The sequence below is a fragment of the Musca domestica genome, unplaced genomic scaffold (genome assembly GCF_030504385.1).
Source record: "Musca domestica strain aabys unplaced genomic scaffold, Musca_domestica.polishedcontigs.V.1.1 42, whole genome shotgun sequence".
In the NCBI taxonomy this organism is placed as follows: Eukaryota; Metazoa; Arthropoda; class Insecta; order Diptera; family Muscidae; genus Musca; species Musca domestica.
The window spans coordinates 4,697,684-4,714,709 of NW_026712329.1; the positions used below are offsets into that span (position 1 = coordinate 4,697,684).

The 17,026-nt window shown below is 33.6% G+C and overlaps 1 protein-coding gene across 2 annotated transcripts; it reads left to right on the plus strand.

The window, feature by feature from the left end:
* Positions 1-1,332: 1,332 nt before the first annotated feature.
* LOC131804326 (myosin light chain alkali) lies at positions 1,333-8,452 on the plus strand. 2 transcript variants are annotated; one of them, XM_059127049.1, is made up of 6 exons: positions 1,333-1,459; positions 1,760-1,787; positions 5,768-6,070; positions 6,138-6,224; positions 6,597-6,643; positions 8,020-8,452. In XM_059127049.1, the coding sequence occupies exons 1-5, from the start codon at positions 1,457-1,459 to the stop codon at positions 6,638-6,640; spliced, it is 465 nt and encodes a 154-aa protein (XP_058983032.1). In that variant the 5' UTR covers positions 1,333-1,456; the 3' UTR covers positions 6,641-6,643; positions 8,020-8,452. The 2 variants fall into 2 exon arrangements, with proteins under 2 accessions (XP_058983032.1, XP_058983033.1); XM_059127050.1 differs by lacking the exon at positions 6,597-6,643.
* Positions 8,453-17,026: the final 8,574 nt, after the last annotated feature.

Sequence of the window (17,026 nt, forward strand, 5' to 3'; positions counted from 1 at the left end):
GTGTGTTTATAATTTTCCATCTCATTATTTTATTTTTCTTCTTGTTTCATTTGAAAATTTTGGCAAACGCATAATAAAAATGCAAAAACAACAATACCAATGAATATCCCTCAACTGTTCGAAATGAACGAACGACTATGAAGACAGGGTCATGAAAATTTGAAATTATTTGAAAATTTCTGTGAAATCTATAGAATTCTTCACAAATAAACAATATGGCGGAAAGAAGAACAAAAATATGTATTGCAAAATGAATGTTGAAGACGAATGATATTCAACACTGTTTGGGTCGAAAACTAAGAAAAGAACGGAGAAAAACGATGAATTCTTTAACAGAAGAAATATACACAAAATTATTTTACGTAGAACAGTGGCAACAACAACAACAAACACAACAATAATGATAATGATAATAACACCGAGAGAACCATGAAGAGGTGAATACTACAAAAATAGATCAAATAGTAGAGTAGGCAAAATGAAAAAAAGCCAAAAAGGCGAAAATAAAACAATAAGAATAGCACAATACAACATTGACTGACTGGCTGGCTGACTGACTGACATACAGGCGACTACTCACTCATGCAAGGTGGAGGTGGTGGCATGAATAGATGGCCCAAAATATCCACGCACATACTTGTGTTGCCAGCTTATGTACATATGTGTGGGTGTGTGTGTGTGTAGCCACCCAGCCTTTATGATCAATCCCCTCACTTTCCGCTCCTCCCTAATGAAAGTGCCATGGGAGAATACCTCCTAAACAATTCCCCCATCTGCGAACAACAGGCGGTTGCTTTCCATGTTGTTTCTTGGCATTATTTTCTGTCTTTCTATTTTCCTAGACTTCTGCGAATAGAATGAAGAAACAGAAATTTGAAAATTCTTTCTCTACATACTGAGCGGCCAACTATGATCATCGATTGTGGTATTTTTGGGATGCTGTTGGGTCCATGTGTTGGCCGGGTATTTTGCGTATGAGTAAGATCTTCTTCTCTCGCGCTCTCAAAATGTTTGGTACATATAGTTGCGATTACGTGTTCACAGTTAACAAGTAAAGAGACATATTCCTCCCCCCCCCCCCCCCCCCCTTCCCCATCGTATGCAGTGGTGTGTTTGAGAGAATATATGCGAGGTTCTTCAAAAAGAGATTTCGTCATGTTATATACTAGTGGAAAAATCATCATACATGGGTATGAGAGTGTGTGTTTTTCCTGCATGTTTGGCGAACTGATCCGAGGAATTCGAAAATCGGTGCACAGAGTTAATGGCTGATGTTGTGCGCCTGTGTAAGTGTTTGTATTTGTGTGTGTTTCGTATATTGGCATTTATTGCCTTTGTATTTGTTGCCAAGAATCCACCTTAGAATTACCTTTACAAATTGTTGGCGACGAAAAGTGTTCAGTCGAGACCGAGCTCATCCGCGAGTTAGTTGCTTTTTCTCAAACAAACAGTCAAAATGGTGAGTGTCTGGCTGTGTCAAAAAAAGTGTTCTAGTTTTCAAATAAAACACAAAAAAAAAAAAAGAAATTGTGGAAAATATACCACAGGAACAAATAAAAACAGATAAAGAGTTTAAAAAAAAATGGAAAAACCGTATAAAATAAAATAACTGTGAAAACTGAAAATCAAAAAAATTAAATTAAAAAAAAAATGAAAAAATATCTTTAAAATGTTCAATTTACTTATAACTACTTTTTTCTTCTCCTTCATCATCACCGTCAATGTACCAACTTGATTCCAACACCACCCTCTTCTGCAGGCCGATGTACCAAAGCGTGAACAAGAAAGTAAGTTTTTTTCATAAAAAAAATTGAAGGAAATCCAGGGGATATACAAAAGCTTTGATAAAATAGTCATTATGCAGTCATACGTTTCTAACCTCAAAACGTTGCCGATTTATTTTTAAACTTCAATAAATCTACAAAAAAAAAATACACGAAAACCAAGAAAACATTAAGAATCTGTGTAAAAGTGGATAACTAAAAATAAATATTTAAATTAAAAAGAAATGAGCTGATAATGAAGATAAATCTAAAATATCGGAACTGTGATATAACCAAATGGAATGAATATTATAACCCATGGTGATTTTTTTTGTTCACATGCAAGTTTCAATAACCAAATATGGATTGGTTTACATATACACAATGTGTGGGAGCATATTGGGCTTTGAAAAAGCAATTAGATCAAAAACAAAATAAAAAATTTCTTTAACTTTAATTTTGAAATATTTTTTTTGGCTTTAAATATTAGATTTCCCACACCACTTAGTGTACTTACTTTATATTGGTCAATGCCTTTGCTATATCTTGAGTATCCTAGGTCATAAGGCATTAATCATCACCCCAAGAGATAAGATAATGTAACCTTTTCAAGCATTCAAATTTAGTTCTCAAATAACCAAATTGTTAAAAGCTAACTGAGCTTTCGAAATAAAATTGATGCTAATTTTTTAGGTTATAATAGTAAAGTGGGCGTAGTCAGCACAAAGACAAATTAGAGCGATAAATTTCGATTGCTTCGATGAGGAATTTTATAATTGAATCGGAAACTAAGTTATCTACATTGATGCTGCGTTTTCATTAATGCTCCTTACATTTGATATGCTGCAGAACCAGAAAGAATCTACTAATTTTGCAATATTTTTCGATATCATAAGGTCAAATTCGGTTATTGCAGTAAAAAGTTTTACATTCTTGCAGTTCTGGAGCATATCAAGTGATAATGAGGTGTAATGTAATAATGAGATTTTGATTCAATTAATCGAAAATAACGATTAGAAAATAAACATGGCTCTAGAGCAATTAGATGGAAAATAACTAAAAAAGGATAAAACATGAGTTATTGAAAATAACTAAAGTTATTTATATCACATAAATCTGTATACTTCTTATGAATTTGAAACTGGCATTATTCAACATACACATAAGCAATACATATATTTGCTCTATTCCAGAACCTGCAAGAATCTACTAGTTTTGCAATTGTTCGATATCATAAAGGGAAAATCGGTTTTAGTGTAAAAACTTTTACATTCTTGCAGTTCTGGAACAGAACTTTTAACCCCAGTGGATTTGAAATGCCAATTCGCCAAATCTTAAATCCAGGGGATCTCATTTGACACATACTCAATGGAAATGGATATGGTATTAGTGTAAAAGTTGGTTTAGATTTCCGAATTCCACTCGATCTCAAATATCAATTCCATAGCTTCTACGTCAAATAATATCCACTGGATTTATGTATACATACAAGTGACGAACTGGCATTTGAAATCGAGTGGATTAAGAAGCCCAAACATGCTCTAAAGCGTTTAAAAAAAATTACATTTTTCGTTGAATTTAGCAATTCGATAACTTTCGATAAATCGCATTTTGTGGAAACAGATACACGTTTCTCATAATTTTCAAAGAATAATATGCAAAATAGTAAATACTTCTTATGATATTAAATTATCGAATGTTAATGATATACAGAAAACAATAATTTGGGTACATTTAAAGAAAAATAAATTTTATATAAAAACGATATATAAAATAAATCATTTGTAGGACAACAACTACAAATGCACACTGTTTTTATTTTCGATAACATCGATAACTGTCAAGGTCATAGTCAGAACAACAAAGAAAATTAGGTCAAGTAACTAACTGAGAAAATAACAACAAAATAAATATTAATAGAATTATCAAAATCACGCTGAGGGGGACTAACAACTGCATTTATTTTTAATAAGTAAACAAATAATTTAGGAAAATTATTGGTATTTTTAGTGAGGAAAATTATATAAATAAATCGGAAAAATAACCCGAATTAAATGATGAACTTATGCCAGATAATCTATAGTTTTAATCATTGGACGATAAGAACTATAGCTGTTACAAAAAGTTACCTAAATAAGCAAATCAAAATAATGGTTTGTTGTGCTCTTAAAGCTTTTTGCTAAATATAAATGTTTAATATTATTTTTCAACACAGGAAAAAAATGATTGTAAAAAATCATATTGATAACCATTTGTTTACCAATTAAATTTTGAATTTACCCAACTTAAGTAAAATAAATTTATTGAAATGAATGAAACGTTTGCTATTTTTAAATTAAATTTTGAAATCGTCTTTGTTGTTGTATTTGAAATTTTCGAAATAGTTTCAATACACATTATGTATACATAGTATAAAAAACAGAAGTTCTCGCCCCAAAAAAAAAAAAAAAAAACGATTTCATGACAACAAATCACACATATTAACTCTTTGTTAGCAAAGGCGAGAGAGAAGGAATTCATGATAAACAGTTTTCTCTCAATACGCCATAGAGAATATCATATATACAATGCGCCTTTAGACCATCATGGGCGCATATAGAACACTCGACGTTAAGAAAATACGAATTTAAACGATTGTGAAAGATCATTTCGTACTTGTACGAGTGTGTATGTGTGGGTTTTGGCCAAACGCAATTCTATTTTGGGATATATTCATTTTGTGTATGTATATACACACTCTCAATGTTTGACTAGATCTCAGGAATGTATGCTTCGGTCAGCTATACAATCTTCACACACACACAAATAGAAAACAAATAGAATGAGCATATACCTATATCCATGCGTATGTTGAGAAGGTTTTTTTTAAATATTTTAGGTTTCGAATTTCTTTTGGGTGTATATGTGTTAAAAGCTTTGCCACAAACAAAAAACACAAAAATTTATAAATGTGTGTATGTATATATGACATAATACTTGAAGAAATATATATAAATAGTATTAATAATATATGCATACATACATTTCAAAAAAAAAAAAAATAATAATAATGGGGGAGGCAATAAAATGTATTTCAAAAATATTTTTTCACTGCCATTAAAAAAATGAGAAATTTCGAAAAAAAATTTTTTTTTCTTAAATCGAAAAAAACATTCTAGTGGATTTTGATGGTAAAACAGATAAATATAATTCAAATTAAAAACTTGTTTCACATATATTTATTATTTTTCACTGTCATTAAAAAAGAAAACATTTACGAAAAAAGAAAATTGTAATGGCATTCGACAAAACAATTAAATATATTTTTAGAAAAAAATTAAATTATATGCTTGTAAACAATGAAAAAATTTAAATTTTAATTTTTTAATATCTGTTTATTATTCTTAAATTCTAATTTGGAAAATGGTAAACAAAAGAGTTACAGCTTTTACAAACAATTTCGAATTGTTTCAAATTCGTTCGTTTCGAGTTTTTCAGAAACAGGGCTGGGATAAGGACTTCTTGACCCAGAGTCAGATTTGAACTCATGGGGTTTTCTATGCAAGAAAGATTCCATTCTATTACATTCCATTCATGCTCACATAAAGAGTGCTTGTTCCATTAGATAATCTACAAAATGTTCCTATCATCTTGAGAGAGCACTTGTGCCTGTATTTGTCCGGCCTATAGGATCCATGACTTAAAATTCTTTCAAAATGGTCTTTGAATGATATTTTCCATGAAACTAAGTACAACTTTGAAAACAATATATGTCTCCAGAGCAAAAGGCATATCAGTTCATTTTAGATATCATTATCATTCCCGAAATCTTCAAAACTGTCTTCATTGCAAATCTCACTGAAAACTAACTATTTTTTCAAACTATAAAAACTACCTAAATTTCAAATAATTTTCAAAAAAACTGCATAATGCTATTTTCAAAGCAACGCATTTAAATTTATACCCCTTTAATTGTGCCTCCTAACAAGATGGTATTAATAAATTCCCTCACTTGTTTTTTCTAGATATCGAATTCGTATTCGAAGTTATGGGTGGTCCCGATGGTATCGATGCCTACGACTTGGGTGATGCCCTTCGTGCCCTCAACTTGAACCCCACCTTGGCTTTGATTGAAAAGATGGGCGGTACCAAGCAACGCAAATTGAAAATGATCAAATTCGATGAATTCCTTCCCATCTACTCTCAAGTCAAGAAGGAAAAGGAACAAGGTTGCTACGAAGATTTCATTGAATGTTTGAAATTGTACGACAAACAAGAAAACGGCACCATGCTCTTGGCTGAATTGCAACATGCCCTCCTTTCTTTGGGTAAGTTGTCACTATAAATCTCTCAATGGAATGTTATAACACATTTCCATTCCACAACGAATTTCAGGTGAAAATCTTGAAGATGAACAAGTCGAGACCCTCTTCGCTGACTGTTTGGACCCTGAAGATGATGAAGGCATGATCCCATACTCCCGTAAGTTTTTTTCTCAACAAATATATTTTTTCTCTCTGTCTGTCCGTCTCCATCCTTCTTCATTTGTCCTTTCAAGGATATTGTATTATGTTTAAATTGTATTTGTTTCCTAAAATTTGTATCTTTTTTGTAATTTCATGTATTTGTGATATCTTTTGTGACCTGGCACCATCATGTCTTGTATTTACCTGGCACTATTTGTCTTGTAACCATATATTTATATGTGTGCACTTGTTTTTTATGCTCCCGTTTCCACACGAAAAAAAAAACAATTACCATTTTACACACCCCAACCATTGCAATATATCCTTGACGTATATCCCCACCGTATCCGAAAATGTTATGTGCACACCTACCTACCATCCACCACAGAATTCGTCCAAAGATTGATGAGCGATCCCGTTGTCTTCGACTAAACGGTAAGTTGTCTTTCTGCGAGAAAGCTATTCCGGGTAAAAATTGCTGGTATATGAATTGAAAACAAAATAAAAATTGACACGAAAATTAAATTGGTCCTTTGATCTGAGAAATAGCCCGAAATATCAAATGTTTATCCACAAATCTCCCTACGTTTTCTATGTGTTTTCTCATTTTTTATGTCAAGAAGTACTAAACGAGATCTACAATTAAAGGGTATTCATAAACAAAAGTAGGAATTTAAGAAGAGAACTTTTATAGATAAGAATGAGACAATTTTGAAAAAGGTTAATTCATGGCGAACAATTTTCTTTACGTAAACGAAAAAGAGAAAGTAAGAGAGTTTTAGGTACATGAAAGGATCAAGCGAGATCAAAATATATGAGAGGGGATGACAGAATCTTAAATAGATTAATCTCAGCAGAAAATCCAAAAGATAGTCTTTATAAGGGGTTGTTAGGCGTATTTGTGGACCAATTAAAATGGATTCCTTTTGGACCAACTAAAACCTAGTGGTAAAAAATTATATAAAATGGACACTTAAAACGAGTCTCATAGAGGAGTCTTTAAAGATGAGTTGAAAAAAGTCCTCTTTATGAACGATCTGAGAGGAATATTTATAGACAAATTAAAAGAGACGAGGTATCATTTTATACGAGTAGAAATTAGTCTTTAATCGAGTAATTGAGGATGAGCTAAAAGATGCAATAAGATGAATTCTTTATCGGAAGTCTTAAAAAGAATCTTTATAGACGAGTTGAAAGAGGTTTTCTTACTTGAGGATCTGAGAGGGAGTATTTCAAATGAACCAAAATTAACCTTTATACCAGTTTTGAAGACAAGGCAGCAGAAAAACTAAGGAGAAGTTCTCTCCATGAACGATCCGAAAGCGGTAAAGAATATTTTAGATGAACTGAAATTAGTCTTTAAGCGAGTATATGAAGATTAGGTAAAAGGGTGACTCAAATTGACACTTTAAGGGAATCCAAAAAAGAGAGGAAAGAGTTAGAGTCATGAACGATCTGAGAAGAATCGTAATAGGGATAAGGGAGTATTCTAGACTAGCTGAAATGAGTCTCTAAAGTTTAGGGGAATCTTCATAAAGTTGAACAGAAGTGAGTTTGTGTGGGGTAAAAAATTGGAGTAACTGGCACTGAATCTATATCGAGAAAATAAAAGGCGAGCTGAAATAGTATCCATTCATTTGATGGGTATTTTATATTACTGTTTCGGAAAAGGAACGTTTTTATATCTTCATATTTAGATTCTATGTTATATGTTCTAGATAACTTTCCAGCAATAATTGAAAATTAAAAATGCCTGTATAAGTTATCTAATCATTTTTTTTTTTTCTTTTTTTCCCTTTCTCTTTCTACAGCATTTCTTGCCAGAATGTGCGACAGACCCGATATGCTATAAATTTTTATTGACCATCTGTTAAAAATCTGTAGCTACCACCATTCTCCATAGATGTTATTCGAAGCAAAATCCAAAAAAAAATATAAAAACAAACCATCAATACTCTCTCTCGTAATAATTTAATAAAACAAAAATAATTTAATTAAATTAATTAAAATGCAAACAAAAAAGCAAAAGAAAAACACCAACATAGAAATTGAAAATTATTGAAACAGGACTTCAGCAACATCCAAAAAAGTCCAAGCTAATTTGCCACAACAACACGAACAGCAATGGCTATTAGTTTTCATTTTTTTCTAAATCTAATATATATTTTTTTAAGAAAAATAAACCAAAAAAATCTTAAGAAAACCATATTTTATTATAAAATAACTTATATATGAAAAACAAAACTGAAAAAAAACTCAAAAAAAAGAAGAAAAAATTTAAAAAATTATTCTGTTGTTCATTTTTTTAAAAGCGAAAGAAATAATTAAATTAAAAATACATTTATATAATAAAAACTGATAAAGTGAAAAAGATCACCTAAAAACAACAAAAAACAAAGCAACAACAACAATAATAAGAAAGGTGTAGGCAAGGTGTAAATACTCCCCCGACATGTTGTTTGGTTTAGCAAATTCGTTTAAGGCTTTTTAGTAACAACAACAAAGGCAACACTCGCAACGAACACTGTCCTCCATCCGTCATAAACTCAATCACTACTACCCCCTTTCCACAGCCAAAGTTTTAACTTGAAAGATTGAAAATGCCTTCTCTAAAGAAATCCAGCCCAAATTCAACTCAACTCACAGAGACACTCTTTATTTTTTTATATAAAAACATCAACACTGAAGGCCATTTTGAAAATTGTTTTAAAGCAAGTTAATACCAACCTTCAAAATATTGTTGACTAATCGGAGGCCATTTTATGGAAGCTTCGTTTAGTTTGTCAATATTTTGTCATTACTTTTTGTTTTGAGAAAAAGTTTGGGGCTGGTTTCTTTTTAGTTGGATTTAGCTTTTATTTTGAAAACTAAACTTAGATTTTCTAATTTAATAAATTTCTGAACAAAACTAAATTCTGAATTATTTACTTCAATGTGATGCGAAGTGAGAGATAACAAAGAAAGATGATGTGTTCATGTGTGTGAAGAGAGTAAGCCGTTACTGATGGAGAATTAGAATTCATAAATGATTGCCGGTTTTAGGATGAACTAGGAGCAGGTGGTATGGGGGTGGATATGAAGAAAAGATATGTAGGGAGTCTATCCCTGTGAGAGAGATTCAAGTTCCACACATTAATGGAACACTTTAAAGAAAGTTCTATAATGACAATGTAAAATGTGTAAAACGGTTGCAAAAATTTAAGTTTGAAAATAGTTATGAGTTCAATTTTGAGATCAGATTAGAATCACATATTCAGTACGTTAATGCATGTCAGTCCCTCTGTCTGTTCTTGTATTTTGAAGAGTCCAATTATTTTTGATTTCACTGCCCTGGATTTCTAAAATTCATAAAAACAGGGTACGAAAAATACTAAAATGTATTAAAATTTAATACTTTGTATTGGACAAATTAGAAATATACTGGGTGAGATAAAAAACTGCAACAAAGTCAAACGCCATAATTTTTACATTTTTTTTTTAAATTTAATGAATGAAAGCAAAAAATGTCGGAAATAGCATCAAATTTTAGAATAAGTTTAGATTTGTTCGAATTTGTCGCACGAATTATGACCTTCAAACAGCCAATGAAAACGTCACACTCTGCGCGAATGTTGCTCTACGGTATTTTGGTCCATTTCCGGCGAAGCGCTGAGGTGATCGACACTTTGGTATTTTTTAATGCCTACCTTGCTTTCCAAAATATTCCAGACACAATAGTTCAACGGATTGGTATCCATTGTGCGCTGGAACTGCAGCGAGAAACCTCATTTTGTAACCATTCTTGGGTGGCGCGTGCTGAGTGCGATGTGTGTTGAGTCCTGTTGAAAGCGATGAGTGTTGAGTCCTGTAGAAATGTCTAAGGTCTGCGCCAAAATAATATACCCTCCAGAATATTTTCGCGATAATGTTCGGCATTTATTCTGAAGCTACGGTCGATTAATACGAGCAGAGAGCGTCCATCGGCTGTTATGGCGGTCCACACCATCAACGTGGCCGGCGCTTGAGTTCTGGTGGCCAACTGAAGGTGCACATTTCAAGCTGACCTCTTTGGCAAGTAAAAACGATCATTTTGTTTTTTTACAAACTGCTGGACAACGAATGTTTTCTCATCGGAGAAAATCAAATTCGGCAGTTCACCACTTTCGGCCAAGCGAAGCAACTCTTTGGCTCTTCTGAGTCTATTTTCTTTCTGCCTTACACCGTAGTTCTTGCACTTTTTGGAATTTCAATGGCTTTACCCCGACCCCATTTTTCAATATTTGCTGAATGGAATATTGCGATATGTTCAGCTCACGAGTCATTTTTCGGCCACTGCAACGTGGGTTTCAACTAAGTCGCTTCTTTACTTTTCGAACCATTTCTGCTGATGTTGCTGTTTTCTTCCGTCCACTTCCTTGACGTCGGGCTACGCTATGGTACGAGACACAAAAGATTTATTCACATTTAAGTGCTGGAGTACTCTAACGATAGCCACTTGTGGTTTTCCAGTCCCATGTGAAAAATGTTCTATATAATATAGGTTTTTAACAACCAAATTAAAGCCTATGGCTGAAAAATATGATCAGGCTATTAAAAATATCTAAAACCGACGGTAGGTGAACATCTATTATAATTTTTGCCGTAAATATTTATTTCTATTTAGAAATTACTCTGGAGTCATTCCTTATAATAAAAATTGTGCCGCCTACATAAGTCAGACTTATTATGCTTTAAAAATATGCATTAGGGACAGTCATTCCGGTAGACCATCTGGAATTAAGTTTTATGCGTTTTTCTACGACCCAAAGTATTTAGCGGTATTTAGTGAAAAAAAGTACGGGCCGGCAACGCGGATCGGTCCAGCTAGTACTCTATATAGACAAGGTTTAGAATAAATGTTTGTATACAAATGATATTTTCCCCACCCTGTCAACGAACAGCTGTTCTTGTTAAGATAAACAACTTTGTCACGTGTAAATAATTTGATGGTAACATTTATAAATGTTCATTCATAACATCCTGGCATAATGAAAACACATGATTCATTGAGATTTGTTTTTCAAGGACTTAAACCTGTTGCTTCAGATAATTTTTATGCCTCTTTAAATACGCAGCCTCACTAAAATCAGCTGTAAAACTGTACACCTGTTTTCTTTTATCTGGAGATACATACACACACACGTACACAGCTAATGGGTGATGCTGAATACACATGAATTGAGATCTGGACAAAATCAAAATACGCTCTCGCCATATCAACTATTTTTCTCAAATTTATTTATCTCAATCTAACAGCTGTTGTTATTCAACATATACATATTCTTTCCGATATCAAATTTTGGGCGCCATTTCTCCTTGTCTTTACTTCACAACCAAAAATCATATCCCCATTTAATAATGTTATCTCCATATCGAATGTAATCACAATTGAATTTCACTTTTATTGCGGCAGCGTATTTATTACTCAAATTTATTTTGTTGTCTTAAATAATTTTAGCGATAAATCCCTCAACTAATGAGACAATCAGTCCGGTAGACCATCTGGAATTAAGTTTTATGTGTTTTTCTGCGACCCAAAGTATTTAGCGGCATTTAGTGTAATTGATTGAATACAGAAGTCACCCCCGTCCATCTCCCCCATCCATAGCTTTTTAGTCGGGTTATAAATAATACCCAACACCACCACCAATACAAACAGCGGGGTGTGTATGACATTCTCAAGTGTATTTGGTTTTATCGCAACGGGCAGGGGCGTGCTATTATCACTGTTGTTGGGAAGGGTACATTTGTCAAAAACCAAAGAAAGTTAGGTCTATAATCTGTAATCAATGGGAAATGAGTTATTCCTACTAACATTTCGTATCATGTGAACAGTTGGTAAGGTCATGTACTTATTACTGGCAGAGCGTATGATTGAGATATGGAGGTAGATTTCGAAATTTATACCATGTGCACATAAAGTACTAAAGTTGGTGCAATTACGAATAGGGGATTGGCTAGAATCTTATATTTTGCACGAGGGTCAGGCGTGGAACGTAGGCGTCGGATATATTTTTTTTTTTTTTGAAATTCTTGCTAAAAGGGTTGGACCAGCGGAATGAGCTAGAATTCTGAAATTTGGCATGAATGTCACTGATGGGGTGCGGGATAGATGCACCAAAGGGTTGTTGGAAATTCGAACTTTAAGGTCACCGAACTCTAAATTTTACCGTTTGGTGTTATGTGAACGGATAGAGCTAAAAACTTGAATTGGTTTGGAAAATTTGTACTACAAGAACACGAAAGTTACTAAACAGTACTATATTGGGTACAATTTGGTACTGGGTGAATAGACAGTGCTTGCAGTTGGGTTTTTTGGTTATACCCTACAACGCTATGTGTTGGGGGCATTATAAGTTTGATTTGGGGCAAAAATTATGTAACACCTCGAAATATTGGTTTCCCACAACGAAAAGTATATATTGATCTTCCTATCTCGCCGATCTGAGTCGATCTAGCTATATATGTCCGACCGCCCGTCTGTCTGTCTGTCCATGCTAATTTGTAATCACTTTACAGGTCGCAATTATGGCCGAAATTTAGAAGGGAGGTGGGGCTAGAGCCAGAAGCTTATTGGTTTTGGAGATGATAGCATAATATTTAGGGGTTGAAATGGACCAAAAACTGAAAAATTTCCTGATTTTGCAGTTGTTCTACATGTTGCAATTATAGACCAGTCGAAGCGGAAGTTAGTATGGCGCTAGAGCTTAGGGCTGGGCAAAAGCCTTCCAATTTTGATGGTCATCGGGTAATATAGACTGGGTGAAATAGACCATAACATTTGTTTTAAACAAAAGTGAAAATTTCCATTAAATCACGAATATTTTAAATCCCGGTGAAATCACAAACAGACGAACCGGTCAATTCTGACCGTTACGTGGATGCCGATAGTAAATATATCGGATATATAGCGAAATATATACAATGTGTCTATACAAAGGAAAGGGATGTTAGCTAGAATGTTTATATCTCAAGAATGGCTGGACCGATTTCGACACAAATTTTGTCAATTCAGAATGCCCTCTTGACATAGTAGAATAAAATCTTAAACATTTGTATAAAGAGATGCCAATAATGATGTTAATTTTGTAGAATTTTCTGACATTTTATTAAATATTCACATTTTTTATTGCATGCGATTTTTTCAATTTAAGGTGCACATTTTGTAATATTTTTCACCTTACAGCACAGATTTGGGTTATTATATACAGATTGCAATTATTGTCCCATCCTCACGAAAATTTTCGCAAGGGTAGGTTTAGGATCAGATTGTTTTCAAAGATGTCCGCAATATGTTTAGGGGTTGAAATGGACCAAAAGCTAAAAATTTGCTGATTTTGCAGCCGTTATAAAAGTCACAAATAGAAACCAAAGGACAGGAAATCTCGAAGTTAGAGTTTAGGACAGCGGGTAGAATGGATCATTTATAATTAGCGTTAAAATGGACCATAACAAATAAAATCACAACGGAGTGCGCACATATTGGGCAAATGTTCCTGGTCAAAATACTAAGGGTGATATCTGGGCAGTGCTCCGTGATATAATTTCAAACCCGAGATTTTCCAAAATGGATTTGGACATAAAGGGGCTTCTAACATATTTTAGTGTTGTAGGGTATCACATGGTCGGTCCAGCACGACTATATCCTTTGCTTACTTGTTTTGTATTATGTATGTTGCAAGTGAGTATTATAATAACACGAAAAGTACTAAATTTTGTATTGGCATGGATATATAAATATATATTTAGATAACTGTTGGTATCTGAGGTTGTGATTTGTACGTGGATGTGGAAAAGCGTATAATATTTGTCAAAAATTACTAAATCTGGTATTGCGTGAAGGGATAGGGCTGAAATCCCCAAATTATATATAGATTGGATTTGGATTGTATTATGTGATTAAGATATGGAGAAGGGATATAGCTTGAATCGCGAAATTTTGTATTGAGGCCTATGTTGGTATCTGAGATTGAGATATGGAGGTGGTCTTTAATTGTGTATTACAATTTCTCGAAATATACCAAATAATACAAAATTTTCGTATTGGCTGAAGGGATATAGCTGGAATGCCGAAATTTGACTTTGAGGCCTCTGTAAGTATCTGAAGTTGAGATCTGGTGGGCGTTTTGTAAATGCGTACTATAATTGTTAGAAAATCACTGGAGCACTGTTGGTGTATAGAATGGAGAGATGTTGATTGTTATAGATATGCGTACTACATGTTACCAAATTTGGTATTGGGTTAAGAAATAGAGCTGAAAGTTTATATTAAGGTCACTGTTGGTTTCTAGGGTTTACATATGGAAACGTTGAAATAGTTTGGCAAAAAAAAGGATGTGGGTCCACTGTGCAAAGATTTTACTAATGTTCTACATTTTGAGTACTTTAAAGTCTTAACACCCACAATTGGAATGAGTCTAAAGTTTCAAGGAGGACTTTAAGCTGTCAAAGTAGCGGGCACTTGCCAGTCTCATATAAGTTGAATCGTGTGTCCGGTGTTTTTAAAATTTGGTCTGATTTCATGGAACATATCGGTGCACTGTAAACATTATGAATGGATAATAATAAAAAATTATTTCACAGTTCTTTTCAAAATTCGCACATTGTAATATTTGTATTAACAATAAATGTAATGTGTATCCAATCATTTGGCATATCTTCCACAAAGTATGCCCACAAACAAGTAATCAAATGCTAGGAGTATTCTATCGGAAGACCGACTGAAACTTTTTAACTTGTTTATTTTCAGTGAAACTAAAAATGTATGACAACTAATAGGTCTTCAGTTTCCCATCATATCGAAACCCTTTTTTAAACGATAACAAGCTAAAAAGCAATAAGTTCGGCCGGACCGAACTTTGAATACCCTCCACCAATTGAAACTAATTTGGAAATTTTCAAAAAATAAAATCCGTTTAAAATTATATTAAACTCTTAAAAATACCTAATATAGCCGTTATATTGGGGTCTATACAACGTGGACCTACATAGGCATTGTTTATTGTAAGCCATTACCATATTCAAATTCGAAACCTGAAATAAAGAGTGAATAATGTAGCTAATATCATCAAAATACCGTTTATAGGGAGGCACCGTTATATGCGGGTTAAACGAAGACCTAGACCTGCATAGACAAATTTTTGTCACAGGCTGTAGCATCCATTATGAACTTCAAATATGGCATCTCAAACAATTTCTGTGAGTATCGTCAAAATACCGAATATAGGGAGGTACTGATGTATGGGGCCTATACGAAGACCTAGACCTGCAAAGAGAACTTTCTGTCTTCGGCTGTAGTATCCCTTAGGGACTTCAAATATTAAATTTGAAACAATTCCGGTGAATAATGTCGCTAAAATCATCAAAATATCGAAATTAGGGAGGTACAGTTATATGGGGTTTATACGAAGACGTGGACCTGCACAGATAATTTTCTGTCATAGGCTGTATTATCCATTACAAACTTCAAATACCAAATTTGAAACAATTCCGGTGAATAATGTGGCTAAAATCGTCAAAATACCGAATGTCAGGAGGTACCGTTAAATGGGGGCTATACGAAGACGTGGACCTGCACAGCCAATTTTCTGTCTAAGGCAGTAGTATCCCTTTGGAACTTCAAATACCAAATTTGAAACAATTTCAGTAAACATTATCGCTAAAATCATCAAAAGACCGAATATCGGGAGGTACCGTTATATGGAAGCTATATGAAAACGTGGACCTACATAGCCCATTTACGAACTTAACCTGCCTACTGGTAAAATAAACATGTCTGCAAAATGTTAGCCTTCTATATTGATTCGTTCGAAAGATAGCGTGATTACAATAGACAGGCAGACAGACAGACAGACGCACATCGCTAAATCGACATAAAATTTTACGCCGATAAAGAATATATATACTTTGACAAACGGAATGACAATGTTAATATACCCTCCATAGTATGGTGGAGGGTATAAAAGTTATGGTTGGTTCAAGACGAAGTCTTCGCGTTAGTAGATTCATCTAATCCCTCCTTATCAACTGCTTATATTAACGACAAAGAATAGACAAAAGTGAGGCTGGGCCGACAATATGATACCCTATATCACTATGCATACTACGTAGAGCTTCTAGTAACAACTAAATGCATATATTCTGAATTTGCTCTAAGTATTGAATGCGCAATACAGCTTGAAATCGAACAAACTATATTAGGCAATTATATCATGTCCCGAATCGATTTCCTGTAAATTTAACAGAGGTATTTTTTGCTATAGTGACCTCTCGTACCAAATAGCCTTTACGACTTGGTGAAGTCTAAGATATAAAATCGCATGAGACATACATATGAAAGCTACAGCTATCTAGGAATCGATATAATCCAAATGTGGCAGACTCTAATTTTGACCAGATTTTATCGTATGATCAACTTAATTATACAAAAATAGCACGGTTGGTATATCATGTGCAAAAATTTTGAGGGGAGTATATATGGGAGCTATATGTAAATCTGAACCAATTTCGAAAAAATCTGTCGAAAATATTTCTACGCTGTTTCTTATACCTCGTACTGAATATCAATGTACTTGCATGTGGGAGCTATATCTATATTTTTGCTGATTCGAAAAAAATTGGCAGATGTTGTTCTCATCATAACCGTCACATAAAAACGATATTTGGAAGGTCTGCTTCGTCTCTGTGATTTTTTGCCTCAAAAACATGCCATTGATTTCATAATGCGTTGATTTGGTAGTCTAAAGCGCACACTCTATGTCGACGTTACTTATTACTTGGTAAAGAGAAAGGGGAGTGCTT

What these genes read in the sequence shown, in the direction of transcription:
- LOC131804326 (XM_059127049.1), top strand. An exon ending in ACCAAAGCGTGAACAAGAAA is followed by an intron (nt 1,788 to 5,767) that starts GTAAGTTTTTTT and finishes TGTTTTTTCTAG; the next exon opens with ATATCGAATTCGTATTCGAA. An exon ending in AGGCATGATCCCATACTCCC is followed by an intron (nt 6,225 to 6,596) that starts GTAAGTTTTTTT and finishes CATCCACCACAG; the next exon opens with AATTCGTCCAAAGATTGATG.